Raw genomic sequence first — 22,332 nt, 5'->3', positions numbered from 1 at the left:
AAAAGACCAAGCTTCCTGTTATGTCTGAACTCTGAAGGGATTTTTTTGTTTCTAAAACCTATATCCTAGTTTTTTCAAATTAATTTTCTTTCTCAATTAATAGAACCTAAAAATGAATATACCTTCATTTAAAACAATGATGCAAGTTGCAACTCTATATGCATATCATATTCGATCATGACTAAAAACAACATGAATAGGAGGCTGGTGACATTCACACCTAACCAAAAAAGTTGCCTGTGATGTTGGGGGTCTTTAATGCATGGAAACCAATCATTTTTTTTCATTTTCATAAGATGTTAATTTGGTGTAGACCTCTCCCATTTTATTTTAATTTTTTTAATGATGATGTAGACCTTAATTTGTATCTATGGATACAAAGCTTTTTTCCACAATTTGATGAAATTATCGTAAACTGTGAATAATCATTTCTACATCGATCTACTATTTATAGTTAAACCACTTTAGAAAGATATAAATAAAATTGTGACAAAATTTGTGTCTCTAAATTTATTGTAATGTTAAATTATCATTTGTGTCATTGTGATTGATGATAACCTATTCTTTTCCATTATATTCTGATCGTGTTTTTACAGCAAGAGATAATTTTTGTTTTAAACACTTGCACCTCTCTCTCCATCCACCTTGATAAATCCTTATCCAATAATGCAACTTCAAATAAAAGTGGTAGACTGGTAGCCTGTAGATTTGATTAGATAGGGTGTGCTCGTTAATTCTGAATTTAAGGTGAGAGTTGACAAAAATGAAAATTTGTAAATTATTTATTTTGCAAAATTTTTGAGTTGCTATTTTTATTAGCACCTTAATTATTAATTATGAAATGCACCAGTTTTGAATCTTTTGATTTCTACCTTTTAGGTAACAACTATGAATTCCCATTTGTTTTGTTATGGTGAAAATTACTTATGCAGCAATTAAATTCATAGTTTCATTGAAAAATTAAATATAGAGTGTTCATTTTTTAAAAGATTTATATTTCACCCAAACATATGTTTATCAATGTTTAAAGATCCATAATGGTCAAATGATTTATTTTTTAGTTACGAAATAAGTATTTAAAAGATTATTTTATACAATCACAATTTATAATTTCTAACCATTGATGATGAATTAGTGGTCCAATGGCTGACTAGTCGATGACATGCCTACCAAAGAAAAAGAGCTCGGAGTGGCACTGGTGATGCCTAAGTTAGTGAAGGGTTTTTATTTATTTTTTTATGGTACTTCACTAGAATGTATTAAATTGGAGTCTCATACTTGTCTTGAATATGAGGCTCCTCATTTATACGCTCATTAAGAGGTGTTCACCAAACTGCAAAAACCGCATCAAAACTGCCTGCAAAATAGCATAATCGCACTGCATCACATCACATGGTGCAGTGCGGTTTGAGGTTTTATAATAAGAAAACCGCACAAACCGCACCACACTCTCTTTATATATTAATATATTTAATTATTTTTAATATTTAATATATTATTAATAGTTTAATAACCCTAGTTTTCAAAAAAAAAAAAAAAGTTTGATAACCCTAGCAAATGTTGATTAAGAAACTCAACCCAAAATAAAGAAAAACTAGCACAATAGTTTAAAACTTGGACCAAAATAAAGGGAAAAATTAGTTTTGGGCTGGGTAGAAAAAGCTCAAAATTTAAAATATATACCAATTTCAAATCATTCAAATCGCATCTTATACATCGCACCACATATGTGATTGCAAAAATGAGGTGCAGTGCGGTTATGGTTTTAGCTAAATTTTTAAACCGTACCGCACATGTGACCGCAAAAATAAAATGCGATGCAGTTATGGTTTTAGTTAAATTGCACCGCAAAGTGCGGTGCTAAAAATAACCCAAAACCGCATCGCACCACACCGCGAACACCCCTACACTCATTGGTAGGACATTTCTCTTGATTAGAGTCACATTTTATGGTCATGGTCAAAATGGTCTTTCAATGAGTGTAACTGTTACCATTTTAGGTGAGATTGGCTCTAATGTGAGTGAGAATTTTTTGTCTCACTCTTTGTGTTCTACTGTATATTCTATCAATCATAATATGCCAAGTGTTTAATTAATTTTTTTTTTTTAATTTCAAATTTTAATTATTGCTAACATGGCACAACTTGGCGACAACCTTCGTATGAAATATAATAGTACTATGATTATATTTAAAATACGTTATAAATTCAAAACAGTAACCATATCATACCAATATTAACATGTCAATTTGGTAAAATTATGATTTTAATGTGTTTAAACTCTCAAAGTTAAATATAAGATTTTTCTTATATGAGATTGGTTACCTAACATTTAATTAATATTACTACTAGGTGAGATTCTAGGTTTAATTACTTTACAATGAGTAATGTTACAACCACAAACTATTTATAACATTTTTACAAATTATTATTATAATCAATTCTTATTGATTCTCATTTGGCCCTATCATTAATATCATTTTTTTACTTGCCAATAAATATTCACCATATTAGTTGTAGGGACTCGATTTTTAACGACCCATAGACGACGTTGGGCTCGCATGTAAAAGGCCCCAACAATATGATTTGTAGAGAGTGGGCTTGAAAGGCATGACCTTGGGCACAAGTGAGCGGTTTAGTCGTAGTTCCTACGGGAATTCATGTATGGACGGGTTTGGTTTGACTAGCTAAACCCTTCATTAGCAAGGGTTGTAAGACTTAGGCTTCACTGGCCCCCCTTTTAGCTTTGTTTTCTTCTCCTTTTATACTAGTGTTTCATTCCCCTTTTTGCGTCCACGTGTTAGTTTTACTTTTTGGGGTGCAGGTCTGTCTAGTCAACCCATACCTAGAGTGGTTGGGGGTTGCTGGAAAAGCACAAGGGCATGAGTTTGAGTATGGGCTTGTCAAATGCAGGATTCTGTATTACTGTGTTGGCGGCTTTTTCCCTTGCCCTGTCCCTGTACCGAGTTTGCTTCTTTTATCCAAGTGTTTTAGGAGGTGCTGAGCATAAGATCGTCCTCGGCCATGTCTTTGTGCCCTTCGTGGGCTTTCATTAGGCGTCCTCGGAGATAGCTCTCCTCGGCTTAGGCCTTGGGCTCAAACGAGGAGTGGGCTTGGGCCACAAATTATCAGGTCCCACAATAGCCCCTCAAAATCCTGCTGCCCGACTTTAATTGGGGAGGAGGGTTTTGATTATGTTGGGTTCTCATCATGACTCGCTCAGATTCTGTACTTCTTCGATGTCTGTGCCTTTCCATTTGCATAGAAGATGCACCAAATTATAAGAGGTGCCCCTTTAACTTTTAGTCACGCGGCATTCTTTGATGTTACAGTGCTCGAGACGCGCCTTCACGAGGATCTTTTAATTTTATGGTTGCAGATGGCGTTGGAGATTGAGGCAAGTCCTCCTTGTCCGTAGCGTTCCTTGGAACTCTGCGTAAATCAAATATCTCCTCCTTTCCCTTTAAATAAGCAGGATAGAAGGTTACTCCTCTTACATACAAACCCTTCGGTTTTCTTCACAACCGTAATCCTTCAGCCATAATTAGAGTCTCCATATCTAGTGCTTCCCACCCTTAGTGCAATATGCCTAAGGCACGTGTAGGGGTGAAGGAACTACACCCGCCACAGAGGCACCGGGTCCCTCCGAAACTCAAGGTGAGGTGGTCTGGACAGGGTAGACACAAACTCAAGACGATCTTCCATCTTGGTAAGGTGGGGATGGTATCTCTACCTCTTTTAGCCAAAATCCGAAGCAGGTACTGGTCGCGTCAGATTCTTGATGCGTCAGAAGTAAGGTTTTCCGCCATCAGCGCCGTCTGCTCTATCGCGGGCGCGGTTATACGGAGGCTCCTCAACTTCCAGCTCCCGGCACCTTTTCTTCAACGGTGCTAGCCTGAAGTCAGGTTCCCTGCACCTTTTCTTCAACGGTGCAGGCCCCAAGTTGGGCTCTTTGGCTGCCTGAGTTATAGGCATGTAAAAGTGTTGAGGAATGGTTTCCTTGAACAACGTCTTGGAACAGCAGCCAACCTCTCCTCTGCACTTCTTCCTCGGCTTTCTCTTTATTCTCTTGTATCTTTCTTTTCGCTTATGTAGTTAGCTTTAGTATAAGTTTATTCCAGCTTTTCATTGTACGCTGTGCTATTTCTTTGTCTTAATGAAAGATGAATTTATTTCTTTGTAAATACTTTTCCTTTCGGCAGCAATTACTTTGTGAACGGGTGCGCGATGTATGTATCTTCCTTTAGTGATGCTTAAAGCAGGAAACCTTGAAACATAACCTTACTTATTGAGATAACGGCTTAATGCCCCGTAATGCATGCGCGGTGACCGTCCGAGAACGATAAATACTAAATATTCCCTCCGAGGGGGTTGCCGAGCAGTGGGGGGCTTTGGCCGTGTTTTGATAACACCTGACCCTATAACAATTGCACCCATTCCCTTGGTATCGAGGATCCGAAGGTAGGCTGCGAATTTTAGTCGGTCTAGGAATTAACCCAACTATTAATGGGTAACTCTCATCTGGGGTAGACTCTTAGGGCCATATAACGTCCCGGCTGTGTCCAAACCCTGCACTTTTCCTCTTAAGTAGTTGGTTTCCCCAGAGGCTTGAGTCCGAGGACCATACAAGGCCTTGGTTCTGTCCAAAACTTGTGATTTTTCGTCTAAGTAGTTGGTTTCCCCAGAGGCTTGAGTCCGAGGACCATACAAGGCCTTGGTTCTGTCCAAAACTTGTGATTTTTCTTCTAAGTAGTTGGTTTCCCCAGAGGCTTGAGTCCGAGGACCATACAAGGCCTTGGTTCTGTCCAAAACTTGTGGTCTTTCGTCTAAGTAGTTGGTTTCCCCAGAGGCTTGAGTCCGAGGACCATACAAGGCCTTGGTTCTGTCCAAAACTTGTGGTCTTTCTTCTAAGTAGTTGGTTTCCCCAGAGGCTTGAGTCCGAGGACCATACAAGGCCTTGGTTCTGTCCAAAACTTGTGGTTTTTCTTCTAAGTAGTTGGTTTCCCTAGAGGCTTGAGTCCGAGGACCATACAAGGCCTTGGTTCTGTCCAAAACTTGTGGTTTTTCGTCTAAGTAGTTGGTTTCCCCAGAGGCTTGAGTCCGAGGACCATACAAGGCCTTGGTTCTGTCCAAAACTTGTGGTTTTTCTTCTAAGTAGTTGGTTTCCCCAGAGGCTTGAGTCCGAGGACCATACAAGGCCTTGGTTCTGTCCAAAACTTGTGGTTTTTCTTCTAAGTAGTTGGTTTCCCCAGAGGCTTGAGTCCGAGGACCATACAAGGCCTTGATTCTGTCCAAAACTTGTGGTTTTTCTTCTAAGTAGTTGGTTTCCCCAGAGGCTTGAGTCTGAGGACCATACAAGGCCTTGGTTCTGTCCAAAACTTGTGGTTTTTCGTCTAAATAGTTGGTTTCCCCAGAGGCTTGAGTCCGAGGACCATACAAGGCCTTGGTTCTGTCCAAAACTTGTGGTTTTTCTTCTAAGTAGTTGGTTTCCCCAGAGGCTTGAGTCCGAGGACCATACAAGGCCTTGGTTCTGTCCAAAACTTGTGGTTTTTCTTCTAAGTAGTTGGTTTCCCCAGAGGCTTGAGTCCGAGGACCATACAAGGCCTTGGTTTTGTCCAAAACTTGTGGTTTTTCTTCTAAGTAGTTGGTTTCCCCAGAGGCTTGAGTCCGAGGACCATACAAGGCCTTGGTTCTGTCCAAAACTTGTGGTTTTTCGTCTAAGTAGTTGGTTTCCCCAGAGGCTTGAGTCCGAGGACCATACAAGGCCTTGGTTCTGTCCAAAACTTGTGGTTTTTCTTCTAAGTAGTTGGTTTCTCCAGAGGCTTGAGTCCGAGGACCATACAAGGCCTTGGTTCTGTCCAAAACTTGTGGTTTTTCTTCTAAGTAGTTGGTTTCCCCAGAGGCTTGAGTCCGAGGACCATACAAGGCCTTGGTTCTGTCCAAAACTTGTGGTTTTTCGTCTATAGGACCTTGGCTTTAGGGGAGTTAGCTCCTCGACCGAGCCCCTATAACCATCTGCACGGCTGACGCTATAAAGCGTAGCCCCTAGTCAAGGATCGTAACCCCTAACGTAACTTTACGCTAGAACACCATAACCGGCTGGTAGAAATGACAAGGGAACTGTCTCGAACTATCGCCTATGCCAAGACACAAGCCCTTCCCACAGACGGCGCCAATTGTAGGGACTCGATTTTTAACGACTCATAGACGACGTTGGGCTCGCATGTAAAAAGCCCCAACAATATGATTTGTAAAGAGTGGGCTTGAAAGGCATGACCTTGGGCACAGGTGAGCGGTTTAGTCGTAGTTCCTACGGGAATTCATGTATGGACGGGTTTGGCTTGACTAGCTAAACCATTCATTAGCAAGGGTTGTAAGACTTAGGCTTCACCGGCCCCCCTTATAGCTTTGTTTTCTTCTCCTTTATTACTAGTGTTTCATTACCCTTTTTGCGTCCACGTGTTAGTTTTACTTTTTGGGGTGCAGGTCTGTCCAGTCAACCCATACCTAGAGTGGATGGGGGTTGCTGGAAAAGCACAAGAGCATGAGTTTGAGTATGGGCTTGTCAGATGCAGGATTCTGTATTACTGTGTTGGCAGCTTTTTCCCTTGCCCTGCCCCTGTACCGAGGTTGCTTCTTTTATCCAGGTGTTTTGGGAGGTGCTAAGCATAAGATCGTTCTCGGCCATGTCCTTGTGCCCTTCGTGGGCTTTCATTAGGCGTCCTCGGAGACAGCTCTCCTCGGCTTAGGCCTTGGGCCCAAACGAGGAGTGGGCTTGGGCCACAAATTATCAGGCCCCACATTAGTGGTTTGTAAAAAATGTTGAAAAATAGTTTATAGCTCAAACATTTTCCCTTTATGATTATAGATTTCCATAACCAGAGACAATGGCATTCATATATCGCATTCAAGCTTCTAGATAGAGCCTTGTCTTTCTTAGTCAAGTTCGTCTCTTGTGCTCAACTTTCCATGTTCTATTTCTTGATGCAAGCTTAGGGTGGCTTTGTGGATTGCCCCCAATTCTCATGGATTAAGGTTCCCAAATCCTCTATCGCAAACTTTTTGTATTCTACTTTATACTTACCAATCATGATATGGCAAGTGTTAATTTTTTTTTTTCATTTTAAATTTTGATAAATTCAAAAAAATCCTTGACTTATCATGATTGATGGAATATAAAGTGAAACACAAAGAGTGAGATAGAGAATTTGTCATTTGTATTCCTAAAGGAAAGGTAGCTGGTCCATATTTATGGTGATGTGGCACATTGTTTGACATACTAGTAACTTGGCATAACTTGACGTATTAATTATGAGAAAGTCTTGATATCACTTTTATGAAAAATATAAAAAACCGTTAAAATAGGTAATTATTTTTTCCTTTTTCCATCAAAAGTTTTTAAAAATATATCCTAAATCAATGCATTTAGGGCACATGTTAACTTTTCCCTATCTAAAATAGGTAATAAATTCAAATAGTAACGATATCATACCATTATTAATATCAATTTTGTCAAATTATAATTTTTATGAATTTAAAATCTCAATTAAAGTTAATCATAAGATTTTTTTAAGGTGTGAGATCTCCTATCATAGATCAAACAATAAAGCATTTACAAACCATTGAAACATGTTTGGAGGTTCATTTATGTGTGGGAAAGATTTTAGGCACCCCACAATATCTATTTAATAAGGATTATCATGTTTTAGTAATCCATTAATTCTAAAAACAACAAGATAGTTTTTAACCCATAAAATCTATGGGCAACTCATTCCACCAATTAAAATAAGCTTTTGAATAATCCAAGACATTCAAGGCTAAGCAGTTTATAGTCATACGGTCATACCCAATAACACACGGAATATATATAACATGCATTCAATATCCCAAGGAGAATTTAAGGGATAAGGATCAATCCCAAAGGACGCTAGCACACAGTTCATTGTTTCCTACAAGCATCAAAATTCGTATAGTATCTCTAACCTATCACCATCTGAATTTAAGCAATCTGAATTTAGGCAATCAGAATTCAGAAGCAAACAAAGTTTGAATCTTTAGGGTGGTAGAAATTTAAAAATGATAAATCTTTTCCTCAACTTCTAAAGAAACCTACGGACCAACTAACTTTCTTGCAGGAATCCCACACGAAATCAAATTGAAAAAAAAAAAAAAAAAAGGCAGCAACGACAACAAGGTTATGCTGGTCTAAAGTATGGCCACCAATAAAAGCTGAAAACAGTTGAACTCTCCAAGACTTCAACTGCTCCAACTAACTCCGGAAAAAAATACTACTAAAAACTAAAGGCTTCTAAATATTATCCAACTTCCAACGCTTATGTTCCTATGCTACAGTGTTCACACGGTTTAAGTTTTACAAAGCATTTTTCCCTATGCTGCTTGCAGCTGCAATAGAATAGCTTTACTCCCAGTAAATATTTGCCCATCACTATCACTGTTAAGTGTCAAAGTAATGTCTAGACTCTAGATTGAGTTTTCTAAGAGGTTCTTTGAGTTTGTGGAATTGATCTTATTTGATTGATTCATTCTATTGTACCTCTTGAAATGTAAGTAATGTCTAGACTCTAGATTTTCTAATAAGTTCAGCAAATTTGGTAGGATACAAAGATGCAATTTTTTTCACATTAATATATGGACAGACAGAGACTAGTGCTTATTTGTTTAATTTTATTCTCCTCAAGCAAAATCCAATAAGGAACTTCAAGAAAGAGAAAGCATTTTTGTTTGTGATTTTTCACCTTTTGATGAAAGCCATTATGTAATATGATAATATCATGAGGTAAGCGTTGATCAGTTTATCTAATTTTTTACTGTAAGTGTACTAAAGTATATTTGTACCTTAAATATTTTTGAAAAAGTGAGAAAAAACGAGATTAAAAAAAAAAAAAAATTTAAAAACTAAAAAAAAACCTAAAAGCTAAAAACTAAAAACTAAACTTATAAACCGATGTCAAACACACTCTTAATTGATTAAATTGGAGAGCTAGCTGGCTAGCTAGCTTATTAAACTGTTTGCTATGTACACTAAAAATGACATTTAAATAAGTGGCAGTCATTGAAGTCAAAACTATAATACACCGACCAATTAACATTGTGGAGGCCCTCCATGTTACAAGATCACAGTTTGGTTGCAACGATATCTGAATCTGAACCAAAACTCAAAGAGATGGTTGGGCCACCATACCTTACAGCTCAACAGTCTTTAATGAATTACAGAATATTTTCATCACCCCTATAGGATTGTCAACCAGATCAATAAATTAATGCCACAGTCACGGCCATCCAACTGCATCATTTTTCTATGTCCACTCCAATGATGGAAGTGTTTTAATTTTGTGGCACACAGGAATTACTTGAAACAAAATGCTTGTATAGGAGACAAGGCATATATACAAACAAAATGACTGTATTGGTTTATGAAATATTTTTAAAAAAAATTTATGATAAAATAATAAAAAAAATTAGTTTTTTTTTTTCCGTTTTTTATATTTTTTATGAAAATAGTATTAAAATGTTTATAAAATAATTTATTAACAATTGTCCTAAGAATACCTACTAACAGAACCCTATATAGAATAATTTAGTGCAAAAGTTTTGTTACTTGGAGTCAAACCAATATTTATGTTAGCACCTCTAATTTATTAATATATAGAAACAGGCTGATGAAGTACTACCCGGACGGAGAAATTTAACTCTGATCAAGAGTTTAATGTTTTCTATTAATTTGCTTTTAAAATTGGTGCCTGTGTAAATTATAGGTAAACAAAAGGAACACTACCACAGAATAAGACGTATGATAAAATGGCTGACTTTCAGGATTGATGTTATAACTCAAGAACAATTGGTATCTCTAGTAAGTCCAAAGTTGGATATGGACCACTGCTTGATTGAGCTTAAAAACACAAATTTTTATGCTTGTTGGACAGTAGAAAAATATGGATAAATCCTCTCAATTTTTATTTTCTCCACTTTAAACTTTCAATAAATTCAATGGTTCTATTGTTGTTACCTTTTGGCCACCCGGCATTTTCAAGTGAGGCTGAGACCTATTAATAAATGTTCAGCTGAATCTGATTGCAAAATTTAACGTGCAAGGTCAACCGTAGTGTGGTAGTCGCGTTTTTAAGAACCTCAGTCATAAGATAGGTCGAAAAACGCGGTTATAGGTTAAGTTTATAGTGTTTTTAGCCGCGTTTTTTTGATAGGGCCTATGAGATACAGTCTATTATCACAATTATGTTAAAGCTGTCTTTTAGTTATAATTTTTTTAAATAAAAAATAGTAATAAAATATACTTACAAACTTTTTTTTTCTTTTTTTGTGATAGATATAATATAATTTTAATTTATGGTGTTTGCTCTAAGATAATTTCTCTTTATAATCATGCTTAAAACCTATATATGTAGCTAGGTATAGGGCCAAGAATTTTTCTTTAGAGCTGAAGAATTGAAAAAATTTGATTTGAATTAATTAATATGTTCAAATCTGAACTAAGAATTAACTGGGTATGGGTGTTAGGAATTTCAACCCATTTTAGTCTTATAAGTTTCTGACTTCTACTTGATCTTGACCTGACTTGATCGTGTTGAACCCTAATGTTAACCCCTTCATCAAAATTTTAAACATAAAATTTTTTATTGACTTTTTTCTAGTGTATGTTAGTATATGAAAGATATATTAAAAGTATATATTTTAGATGAAAAGTACTAATGATTTTACAGTAATTCTCAAATATAAATGTTTGTAGTGACGGATCTACTAGTATCATTGATTAGTTCTTTTTTTTTTTTTTTTTTTCTTTTTCTTTTTCGTAAGTTCTGTATAGATTTTCTTCCAAATATTTTTATTATTTATTTATTTATATATCTAGCATATTATATTTTATTTTTAAAGTTGTATATGTTATATGTGTGTGTGTGTTTTTTTTTTATTTTTTTTTAATACAACTATAGTTTTGCCAACTTTAAGCAAATAAGATTTCAACAACAAACTAATCCCAAAGCACACTTAGGGTGTGTTTGGATACTGCTTATTTTGCTGAAACTGAAAAATTATTGTTGAAAAGTACCATAGATAAATTAAAAGTTAATTGAAATAGTACAGTGGAGCCATAAATAGTGCCAAAAAGTTCAGTGAAGTTCATGAATAGTAGCAAAAATAAGCTGAATAGTAAAATAATTTTCATTTTTAATCTTAGCCCAAACACACCATTAGATTATTAGTGATTTTAGTTATAAGATTCATCTTCCTCAACTAATTAATTAGTTAGATTTGGGTCAATATCAGCCAGATAAAAAACATTTCAAACTGATCAACTTAGTACCTTAGTACCTGTTTGGGTACAGCTGAAATAGACCCAGCATCTACGTTTTGGCATTTCCTTTTTTTTTTTTTTTTTTTTTTTTTTTTTTTTTTTTTTTTTTTTTTTTTTTTCTTTCTTTCTTTCTTGAGAACGTGCACGGGCGTTTTTTTGCCTTTCTAGTAGGTCTTGTGAATTCCTTTTGTTTTTTTTTTTTTTTTTTTGAGAACGTGCACCGGGGTTTTTTTGCTTTTTCAGTGGGTCTCATGTACTGTTTACGGGACACACAAACCTCTTTTTTCAACAAAAATTTTATAAAAATGAGTCTCATGACACTATTCACACATTTAAAAATTATTTTGTTATAGTATTTTCAGTTTTTAACAAAATAAGTAGTATCTAAACACACTCTTAGTCTCTAAACTCAAGTTGGACTTAATTGACATTAACTAAATCTCAAGAGTTTTAGGGGCTGTTTGATACCATAACTTAAACAACAGTTTTCAGTTTTTAAATAATATTACACGTATTTCTACATACTTTTTCACTCACACGTATTTTTAAAAAATACAAACAACGTTACTAGAACAATATTACTAAATGGGCCATTAATTGTACTTTACCCTTAATTAGAAAATTAAATTTAAGAGTTAAAAAAAAAAAAAAAAAAAATGAGAAGCCTGCACCGAAAAAGGGTACAATAAATTAATAATGATTTGAAAATTTTGAACAAACCGGCGCATTAATTGAGAACAATGAAAAAGAACTGTGGAGACCCAAATCCGTAAATGAACACTCCAACCCACCTCATTTAAAACCCAACGTTCCCTCTCCACTCCTATTCAGCATTCAACATTTCAACACTGCAATCACTGCCCTAAAGAAACAAACACAGCAACAGTTTACATTGGTTTCATATCGGCTGAAACACCATGGCTCCACCGAAATCGAGCCGAAACTTCCCTTCTATAACCACATGTAGCGGTTCTTCGTACGAGTCCATCGCAGCTGACCTTGATGGAACTCTCCTTATCTCTAGTAGCTCTCTTCCTTACTTCATGCTTGTTGCCATCGAAGCCGGCAGCCTCTTCCGTGGCCTCATCCTCCTCCTGTCTCTCCCTGTTGTCATCATAGCTTACCTCTTCATTTCCGAAGCCCTCGGAATCCAAATGCTCATCTTCATTTCCTTCTCTGGTCTCAAGGTCCGCGACATCGAGCTCGCCGCACGTGCCGTACTTCCTAGGTAATACTACAACTTTTCTGATGTGGTCGATCACTTTAACAAGTACTGACAAATTATGGGTTGATTAATTTATGTTTGCTTTTTTGTTTGAAGGTTTTATGCGGCGAACGTGAGATCGGAGAGTTTTGAGGTGTTCGACAAGTGCAAGAGGAAGGTGGTGGTGACGGCGAACCCTACGATAATGGTGGAGCCGTTTGTGAAGGACTTTTTGGGAGGAGACAAGGTGCTGGGTACGGAGATAGAGGTGAACCCCAAGACGAAGAAGGCCACGGGGTTCGTTAAGAAGCCCGGAGTGTTGGTGGGGAAACATAAGAGGTTAGCCATTTTGAACGAGTTTGGTGAGGAAGCACCCGATCTTGGGATCGGAGACCGTGAGTCCGACCATGATTTCATGTCAATCTGCAAGGTTGGTGTTTCTCAAATACTAATCTTTTTTTTTTTTTTAATTACTTACAAAGCTTAATCTTAGTGATTAATTTAAAAAACACTCAATTTTAATTTATTACCATGCAATACCATCTATTAGTTTTTTTTTTTCTCAAAGAAAAAAAAGAAGCTAATATGGTTTTCGTGAACTTTGCTTAATCTACACAGCTAATCTTGTTTAGTGGACTAGTGAATATTAGCAGAGAAAAGTTAATGAATGCTTAAAAGATATTAGTTTAATAAATTTTTTTAGAAATTTTTTAATGAGAAAAGAAAGCAATAATTAATATTAAAATTTTCTTAAAATGGTTCATTAACAAATATTCTATTTTAACAAATATCTTACGAGCAAGAGCACATGTTAACTAGACTTATATTATTATTAGTATTAGATAACTAGTTTTCGTGAACTTTGCTTGATCCGTGAATGTTGTAATTTATTTCATTCTCATTATCATATTCGTACTATAGTTTAGTACTTTACTCTTTTCATTTTTTATTCATTGCGTGTTTTTGCTGGTATAAATCTTATCTTTTGTTGCAATAAACGAATGAAAATCAATGAAGTATGTAAATGGTTGAGGTGAAAACGTAAGGGAAGAAGTTTATGGGGGAAGGATGTTGATGTTTGGACTTTGGGGTTTCATAAGTCGATCAGACCAAGAACAAAAGAAGACAAGAGTTATGGTTGAACCCCCATGGGACCTACAGACTTAACCCTCCTCAACTACCCGCCACCGACTATTGTGTTTCACCCAGAGAATTTGCGCGTTTTAATTAATGACAACTTACTGTGACCAAGATAAAAACAAAGAGAGTAAACCATACGATTAATTACATATACAGGGAAAAGTATGCTTTATGAAAAGCATGGAGAGTGGGTTTGTACTTTCTACTTTTTAGGGCAAACTTTGGTGCCGAAAGAGTTTATCAAACATGGGGCATTGGGGTGGGTTGGCAAATTAATATGGACCAATGAAATATGTGGATTGTGGACTTTTGATAATTGGAGTGTTATGCAAAAATATAATTGTATTTTTATTTATTTAAAAAAAAAAGTCTTTAAAAACCGTATATAAATTGGTGTTGAATGTAAACACACATTTTAGACTAGAAATAATTAGACCCCAATTCACATATGGTGATTTCATATGTTAATTTTCTCAATCTTCCATTTCACTTGGATTCCAGTAGAATGCGTTGCATGCAAATCATTTTAATTTTTTTTTTTTTTTTTTTTAAATGAGATATGCATATTTCACATTGTTTAGAGTAATTAAGAATAAACCATGGTTGAAGCCAAATCCCAAGACAAAAAAAGAGTGATTTGATTGTTTGATAGTAACTGTACCCTTTTAACTTTAACATCTAAAGCAATAACTCCTTTTGGTTAGATCATTCACGTCAAGGTTTCTAAAAATTTTAGATTTTAATATTTTAAAAACTTACTTTATTCATTATACCATTTCACTTTAAAATACATCTAACATCAAAATTTCTATATTTTTTAGCACTTCATTTAAAATAATATAAACTATTCATTAAAATAATAAAAAAAAACTACACAAAAAACCTATAACAACCACCTCCTCCACCACCCCTACCATCACTCCACTTGCCAAAACCACCATTGTAGCAACCACAACCCACCATAGCCACCACCACTACAAGCCACAGGCACCACCATGGCAACCACAACCCACTACACAAGAAGAAATGAAAAAAAAAAAAACCAAAGCATAACCACAACCATCCATTAAAATTGCAACAAACCACCACCCAACTACCACAAAAACAACCAGCCATTGCAAAAACAAAATCTGAGCCAAGCACTCACCGATGGCTGATCTAACCCACTACAGGAAGGAAAAAAAAAAGAAAAAAGAAAAAAAGCAAAACCACAACCATCTACCAAAAACAACCAGACATCAAAACAAAATTGTAACCCAAAGATCCAACCCATGCACTCACCAATCTCACCACCATGCCTCCAAATCAAACCCACAAATCACCACCACCGTGACCTACCATCGAAACCCATTGAAACAAATCAGAAGCCACAGAGAGATTGAATCCAGAGAGAGAGGAAACAAAAATCTTTTTTAAAGAGAAGAAAAGAAAGAAAGCTTTAAAATAATTTTTTTTTTATAAGATCTACAGTAAGCGGTATCTTATACAGCTTACTGTAGTTAAGGTGTTATTTCTTTTAGCTATAGCACTTTGTTGTAACCCACTTTTTAGTGTATTAATTGCAAATATAACATTTTAGCATTTATATCATCTTTAATATGAATGATCTTAGCCAACTACCTCAGTAGACACTAAGTCCATCTCTTTCTAAGCGGAGAATTATCTTATACCTTAATTTTATACATTAATCCCAGGACATCTAAAAAGAGTGATTTGATTGTGTGATGGTTGCTTTCATAGGAACTGTCCCTTTTTAAATTAAACATCAAAAGCAATACTTATCTAATTTGATCAGCCACCTACCTCATCTAAAAAGCCCAACTCTCTCTGTGGAGAATTTACTTATCAATTAAAATTTTTTTTTTTTTGATCGCAACTTATCCATTAATAGTTGCATACAACCAATTTCTCATGATTGATGAGAGTGATACACCCATAAATGATAAACCCCACATATTTTAAGACATTAATTAGTTTCATATAACAGATGCACAAAAATACTATCTTCAAAAAAAGCACCCCCACTCTTTGTTAGAATAACTCAAATCTTGGATTAATTGCAAAATTACATTACAATGCCATAACACCCCTTTTTATCTACAGATTTGCCCTTGGTATTTTCTCGGGATTATTACTTGTTGAATTATTATTATTTTTATTGGCAGTTTTTTTATATTGGTTGACTTATCCTAAACAGGAGGGCTACATGGTGCACCGTAGTAAATCAGTGACTCCGGTCCCACTCGATCGCCTCAAGAGTCGAATAATCTTCCACGATGGCCGCCTAGTCCAGCGTCCGGACCCAATCAACGCCCTAATCACCTACATCTGGCTCCCATTCGGATTCATGCTCTCAATCCTACGTGTATACTTCAATCTCCCTCTCCCCGAGCGAATCGTACCGTACACATACGCAATGTTGGGCATCAAGCTCATCATACGTGGCAACCCACCACCTGCTCCATCACCTGGGTCCCCAGGAAACCTCTACGTGTGCAATCACCGCTCAGCCCTCGATCCAATCATAATAGCCGTAGCACTCGGACGCAAAGTCTCGTGTGTCACATACAGCGTAAGCCGCCTCTCGAGATTCCTATCTCCAATCCCAGCCGTCGCTTTGACGCGCGATCGTGCGGCCGACGCTGCGCGCATCACCTCGCTCCTCCAAAAGGGTGACCTGGTCGTGTGCCCAGAAGGCACCACGTGTCGCGAGCCGTACTTGCTGCGATTCAGTGCTTTGTTCGCAGAAATGAGCGATAGGATCGTCCCCGTGGCGGTGAATTGTAAGCAGAACATGTTTTACGGCACGACCGTGCGTGGGGTCAAGTTCTGGGACCCGTACTTCTTTTTCATGAATCCTAGGCCCACGTACGAGGTGACTTTTCTGGACAGGTTGCCGGAGGAGATGAGCTGTAAGGCTGGTGGTAAATCGTCGATTGAGGTTGCGAATTATGTTCAGAAAGTGTTGGGTAATGTGTTGGGTTTTGAGTGCACTGGATTGACTAGGAAAGACAAGTACATGTTGCTTGGTGGAAATGATGGGAAAGTGGAGTCCATGTACAATGCCAAGAAGTGATAAATTTTTAGAAAAATTCTGGTGCCCCGTCTAAAACTATGATATTGTCCGCAACTCGTCATGTGGTAAGTTATGGTTGGTGGAAGGAGGTCTTCGTATGAACCCTCCATCACCTCATGTGGCAAATTGTGGGTAAAATTGTGATTTTGGGGGAGGCATGAATTACTCAAAATTTTTAAGGTTTTTAAGTTGCTAAGACTTTCTATTATTGTCATTTTGATTTGTGACTAGAATCACAGGACAGAAAGAAAGAACTCTCTGAAGAAGAGAGAGTCTGGTCTTGTTTAGAATGAAAGCTTTGTTGCTAAAGTATTAATTGTGGGGGTATATTGGTTTGTGTTATTGAAATGTTGTTATTGTTTTGCTAAATCTAAAATTACTCATTAATGAGTTAATGTGATTGATCATATATTGGATCAGGATACTCAAACCTGTTTTTGGGTTTGTCAATTGTCATTGTTTCCTCGAATTGCTAAAGGAAAGAATTTAGTTATTTGCTAGAACTAGCATGTATCTTTTAAGCTAAGAAGCACTAATATTTCATTTTTGTAACCACTGTTAGGGTATAATTTTTTTAAAATTGCTTGTATCACTGTGCAGGACCGTATCGTGTGTTTGTATCTGTGCTTCCTAGATCTCAAGTCTTACCCGGTACATTAAATAGTGGTTGTATGGCTATGAATATAGTTACTAATAAATGGTCAATCAGTGGTCCTTGTGGATGCTAAAGAGTAGTTTCAGTTTTTTATTTTTTCCCTGAGGCCCAGAGTTTGGAGCAGTGGTCACATATGTTAGCACCCACAGCCGCATTACTTATAGACCACTTAGTAATCTCTGACCGGGCCGGAAACCCAAAGCTAGCCATCCTTGTTCAACTTGAACCACCCTGGTAGAGACGGAATTCAAAACTGAAGAACTTTTTTTCTTTTTTTTTGAGGTTAATCCCATAAGTGGTTAGGAAGTTAAAATTAATATATTTTATTTTGGGCCAGCTACGAAGCCCAACAGCAATAGGCCGAAGGAGCGTTGTACGGGATGCTGGATTCCTAGGATGTGAGAGTTAGAGGTTGTATACTGTAGAGTAGATTTGTTATCCTTTGTCCAATTGAAATTGAAATTGAAAAGGAGAGTTTGTTTGGATGAACACTGGGTTGAAATTAATGAAATTGTATGTTGAAAACGTAATTACCAACCCAACAGGGAGTGTGGTTTAACTGAAACTCTCATTTCGCATTTTGGAGATACAAAAGTGTTTATTTTAAATATAAAAAAAAATGTTTTGACCCCAATCTTTATTCCATTTTATTTCCAATTAACCAAATTATGTGATGATCAATTATGAAGATCTAAACAACAAAATCAGCAAGTCATCAAAGTTGTAAAGCAAGATAATCAAAGCTATAAAAATAAGAGATACTGATATAGTGACAAAATAAAAAGTCGATGGAAAACATTCCTATAAACTAGAGGACGAGTTTGTTTTAAGTGGAGGGGTCTGATGTAGAACAAAATTTACAATTTGATTATTGTAATTTATTAATTTTGGTATTTAATTTGTAATTTTCGTTATTTTAGGTTTAGAGTTATTATTTCCTTTTTTTTAGGCACTCTTAATACTTTTTAGGTCAAATTTGGTTCCTGTTATGGTTAGATATCAATTAGGAGTTATTTTAGAATATATTTTCTTGTCTATCAAGTTTTACGGAGTCCTTAAATAGACTCCTAAGTCTATATACGTTTTTTGAACAATTATTTAATTAATAAAATTCAGACTTTTGTCTTTTTATATTTTGGTGGATTCCAAACCTTTTTTCCTTGTGGATTCAAGGAACCCTTGTAGATTCGAGGTTATTTTCAGAAGCAAACGTATTTTGTTTCTTATTTTCTAGAAGTAGACGTGTTCTGCTTCTTAACGCTTCCGCGTCCCACATCAAAAGTCTAGATAATACGTCTCATTACAAATGACTTTTCAGATTTATCTTCTCAATAATATCTCTTCATTTTTTTTATAAATAAGCTTGCAAATCAAATTTCTATAAATTTTGTCTCACCTATCAAAGGGTTATCCAAAATTGTTATTTGCAAACTTTTGTCTTAATTATATCATGAAATCGATTTGCTTGTAACCTTTCAGCAAATTCAATCTAAAAAAAGGGATATCATTGTAAATATCAACCTGAGTCTACTTCAATTTTTTATTCTTCCATTGTCTCTGCTTCAATAATTTCCTGCTAGATCTCTCTGTTTTCTACCTTTCAATCATCTTCTTCTTCATCATCATCTTCTCTCTTCTTTGTCAAAATAATAATTGTAGGGTCACAATTTGGAGCCCAAACCCAACAGGTATGGGGTCTTGGTCCAAGGAGTGTAGAAACAATGAATTTGTAGAGTGTGGACTATAGAACCAGGCCTTAGCGAAGTGGACAATAGTAAAGTTGGGCTATACAACAATTAAACACAAGCAAATCCTCTTAATGTCCATAGATTCTCAGTCCGAGGAGACGAGACGAATGTATGCTGGTCCCTATTCAAAGACTACGGTTATTTGTACTGTTCCTCTGTTCTCCTCCTCTCCTTTTTCCGTCCCCTTCCTCATGGGGACTCCCTTTCTTATATAGTCTTCTTGAAGCCTTCGTGGCCTTACACTTGTTGATTATCTGGACCCTCATTTGAGTGCTTGTCCTATCGGACACCCCCCTCCAGTCTTCTGTGAATTGTGGTAGCCAAGGCAGCACTGTTCACAAGTCCTCTCCACATTAATGTGGCCAGAAAAGTAGCTGCAACGCATTTAATGTGGTAGCTGCAGCCGCTCCTTGGACATCTTACGTTTCCTTTTTTGCCACAATTCTGTGGGACTCGTCCTTGTTACTAATGTCCGTTGGGGTGGGTCCTTCTAGTAGACAAAATGTATGTTTGAGCCATACTCGTCACGTCCGAGGAGACATTTCTCCTTGGACCGCCCTTTAAATGTCTTCATGTCCACGAGAACTAGGCTGGGAGCCCTTTTGGCACCCACGTCTTCTCCTCGAACGTGGTTGATCTTCCCGTATAGGGCCCAAGGCCCATTGTATGATTTTGGGCCTTTGCCCCTACAATAGCCTCTCAAAATTCCGGTTTTCCCCTCTTATCTGAGGAGAAAATGTGGGATTTTGATATTTAATGGATAAATTATCACAATTTCTTGACTCACACGTGTGGGAGTACAGTCTCACGTGCCTCATTATTGCTACTGGCGTTTCGTAGCCCACAAGGCGTCATTAATTGCACCAAGCGGCTCTATGTTCTCTCACATCCAACGGTGGGGCGCTTAATCAACGGTAGATGTTCCTCCAATTCTTTGGGCGGGATTAATCCCGTTTTATTTTTTCCTCGCTATATAAGGCTTCTGAGGGAGATTACTTTTCCCTTTTTTAGAAAAGACACTCAAGCGTTCCAGAGCACTTCAGCACTTTCTCTTGCAAAACACTCAAAAGTCCATAGCCATTTCTGTAAGGATTCCCGGCGAATCCTTTGAAAGCTCGGGAGATTTAGAACTCGCTTTTCCCGTAAGTGTTCGTTTCCCCGTATTCCCTAACTCTCCTTCTTTGTTGTTCTCCTCGGCCTCCTTTCATTAGCAAACCTTTTTCCATGCTACCTAGGGTTAATAGGATGGGTAAGTTTAAGAGCCTAGTAGATTCTTCGGTCAGCATGGAAGGTTTTAAGGCCAAATACCGTATCCCGCAAGGAGTGGGTCTAGAATATTACTCCTCGAACCAAATCCTAACCAAGAGAGAAACGGGGTAAGTTGTCATTCCTATGATCGCTTTCATAGAAGGAGGAATGACGATTCCCATGGGGAGGATAACTAGGGATTACTTGCGCGGCCATAGGTTGGCCCCCCACCAGTGCGCCGCTAATATGTTTCGGATTCTAGGGTGCGTAGACTCTCTAAATGAACAGATCAACCTCGGCCTCTCGTGGCACGATGTTGTTCACTTGTACGAGTGCCATTGTCTTTCCGAGTCGTATTACCTGAAATCCAGGTCCGACGAGGTGAGGCTGATATCTTGCCTCCCCAAGTCCAACAAAGGCTTGAAGGACGATTATTTGATTGTCTCCAGAGCATGGCATGACGGTATTCGCTGCCCAGTTAGGGCGGGAGCACCAGGTGGGACACTTTAGGATCAGGTCCCTCAGCGAGGAGCTTAGTTTTGAGTTTTCCTTCCACTTGTTTTGGTCTCAGTTTTGGTTGCTTGCCTTCTTGGACTGACATAACAGTTCCTTTGGATGTTTTGCAGATAAAGAACACACTACTCTGAGGATTAGTCTGGTCAATGTCCAAGCTCTCAATTACCTCTTAAGGTTCGAGATTTTTGTGAGCGAGGACGGGCAATTGCGGGCCGCTCACCTCATCTTGGATTACGAGCCTCTTTCTCATGCTTTCGTGGACGTGGGTCAGGTGATAAGGGCTGGGAGTCCTCGATTAGCCCGCATTGACGTTTCTAAGCCGGGCTTCCTAGCTCAGAGAGACTTACCACCAGTCCAACTGCCCACTCAACGTGTTCCCCAAGAGGTAGCCGTTCCAGGGGAGGGAATTGACTCCTCGCACTCGTCCCTCGATGCTGAAATCGATCATTTCCGCTTCAACGAGAAGGGCGAGGTATCAACAAGGCCTGTAGAGCTCTCAGATTCTGGCTCGGATCTCGATCGCTTCTCGGCGGCTCTCTTTCTCCTGGGCTAGTAGTTGCTCGGATTGAGACGAGCCAAGAAATTGAAGAGGAAGGCATGGACTTAAAGCCAAGATCCGGCCTGAGGGGCCTCATGTCTAATAGGAACAAAGGGCAATCCTCCAAGGATGCCCTTAAAGAGCAAGTTCCTGCCAGCCTTCCTCCTCCTCCTCCTTCTACCACTGACCCCACGCTACAACCCATTCCCAATTTGAGGCGAAAAAGGCCAATCGAAGAACTGGAGGAGGATGAGGTTAGCCCCCAAAAGGCCAAACAGCAGAAAAAGGGCAAGGAGCCCAAAAACAAGAGGACGAAGTCCATTGATAGCCGAAAGAAGGTTGCCCTTAGGAGGGAGCAGCGCATTTGGTCTCCCCGCCTGGAATTGGATGGCGCTCCCATCCCATGGGATGCAACCCTTTGAGAGTCCCAGCGGGGGCAGGCGTCGTATCTCGCTGAAACCCTACAGCAGCCACTCCTCTTGCCTCGTGACATGAATGGGCTCCGAGCCACTAGGCAAACGGACCTCTTCATGTCATTGAAGAAAGACCTTGCTATGGTAAAACGAAGATTCTCCATTGTTCAGGTTCCTTATTTTGTGCTCGCCGACTTGTCGTTTTCGCTTTAATGATTCTTCTGTTACTTCTATGCAGGTCACCCAACAAACCTTTGTGGCCGAGGCGAGCCTTAAGACCACAATGAGGCAGGCCGAGGACATGCGCCAGCAGCTTCATTTAACAGAAATAAACCTTGCGACCGAGAAGCAAATGGTCTTGGACCTTAAGGCATAGCTGCTACAGGCAAAGGAGGCGGCTCGTTTGGCCAAGAAGGAAGCTGAGGCTGCGGTGGCAGCCTCTTATGAGCGCGGGGTGAAGGAC

General features: G+C 38.0%; 1 protein-coding gene across 1 annotated transcript; it reads left to right on the top strand.

Moving 5' to 3' along the window:
* Nucleotides 1-12,141: 12,141 nt before the first annotated feature.
* Nucleotides 12,142-17,201, top strand: LOC126696897 (glycerol-3-phosphate 2-O-acyltransferase 4-like). Its single transcript, XM_050393639.1, has 3 exons — nt 12,142-12,559; nt 12,653-12,965; nt 15,873-17,201. Exons 1-3 carry the CDS (start codon nt 12,249-12,251, stop codon nt 16,749-16,751), a joined length of 1,503 nt encoding a protein of 500 aa, XP_050249596.1. The 5' UTR covers nt 12,142-12,248; the 3' UTR covers nt 16,752-17,201.
* Nucleotides 17,202-22,332: the final 5,131 nt, after the last annotated feature.

Source organism: Quercus robur, chromosome 8, assembly GCF_932294415.1.
Source record: "Quercus robur chromosome 8, dhQueRobu3.1, whole genome shotgun sequence".
NCBI lineage: Eukaryota > Viridiplantae > Streptophyta > Magnoliopsida > Fagales > Fagaceae > Quercus > Quercus robur.
Note: the sequence above shows the minus strand (reverse complement) of the source record. Positions and strands in the feature narration are given on the sequence as shown.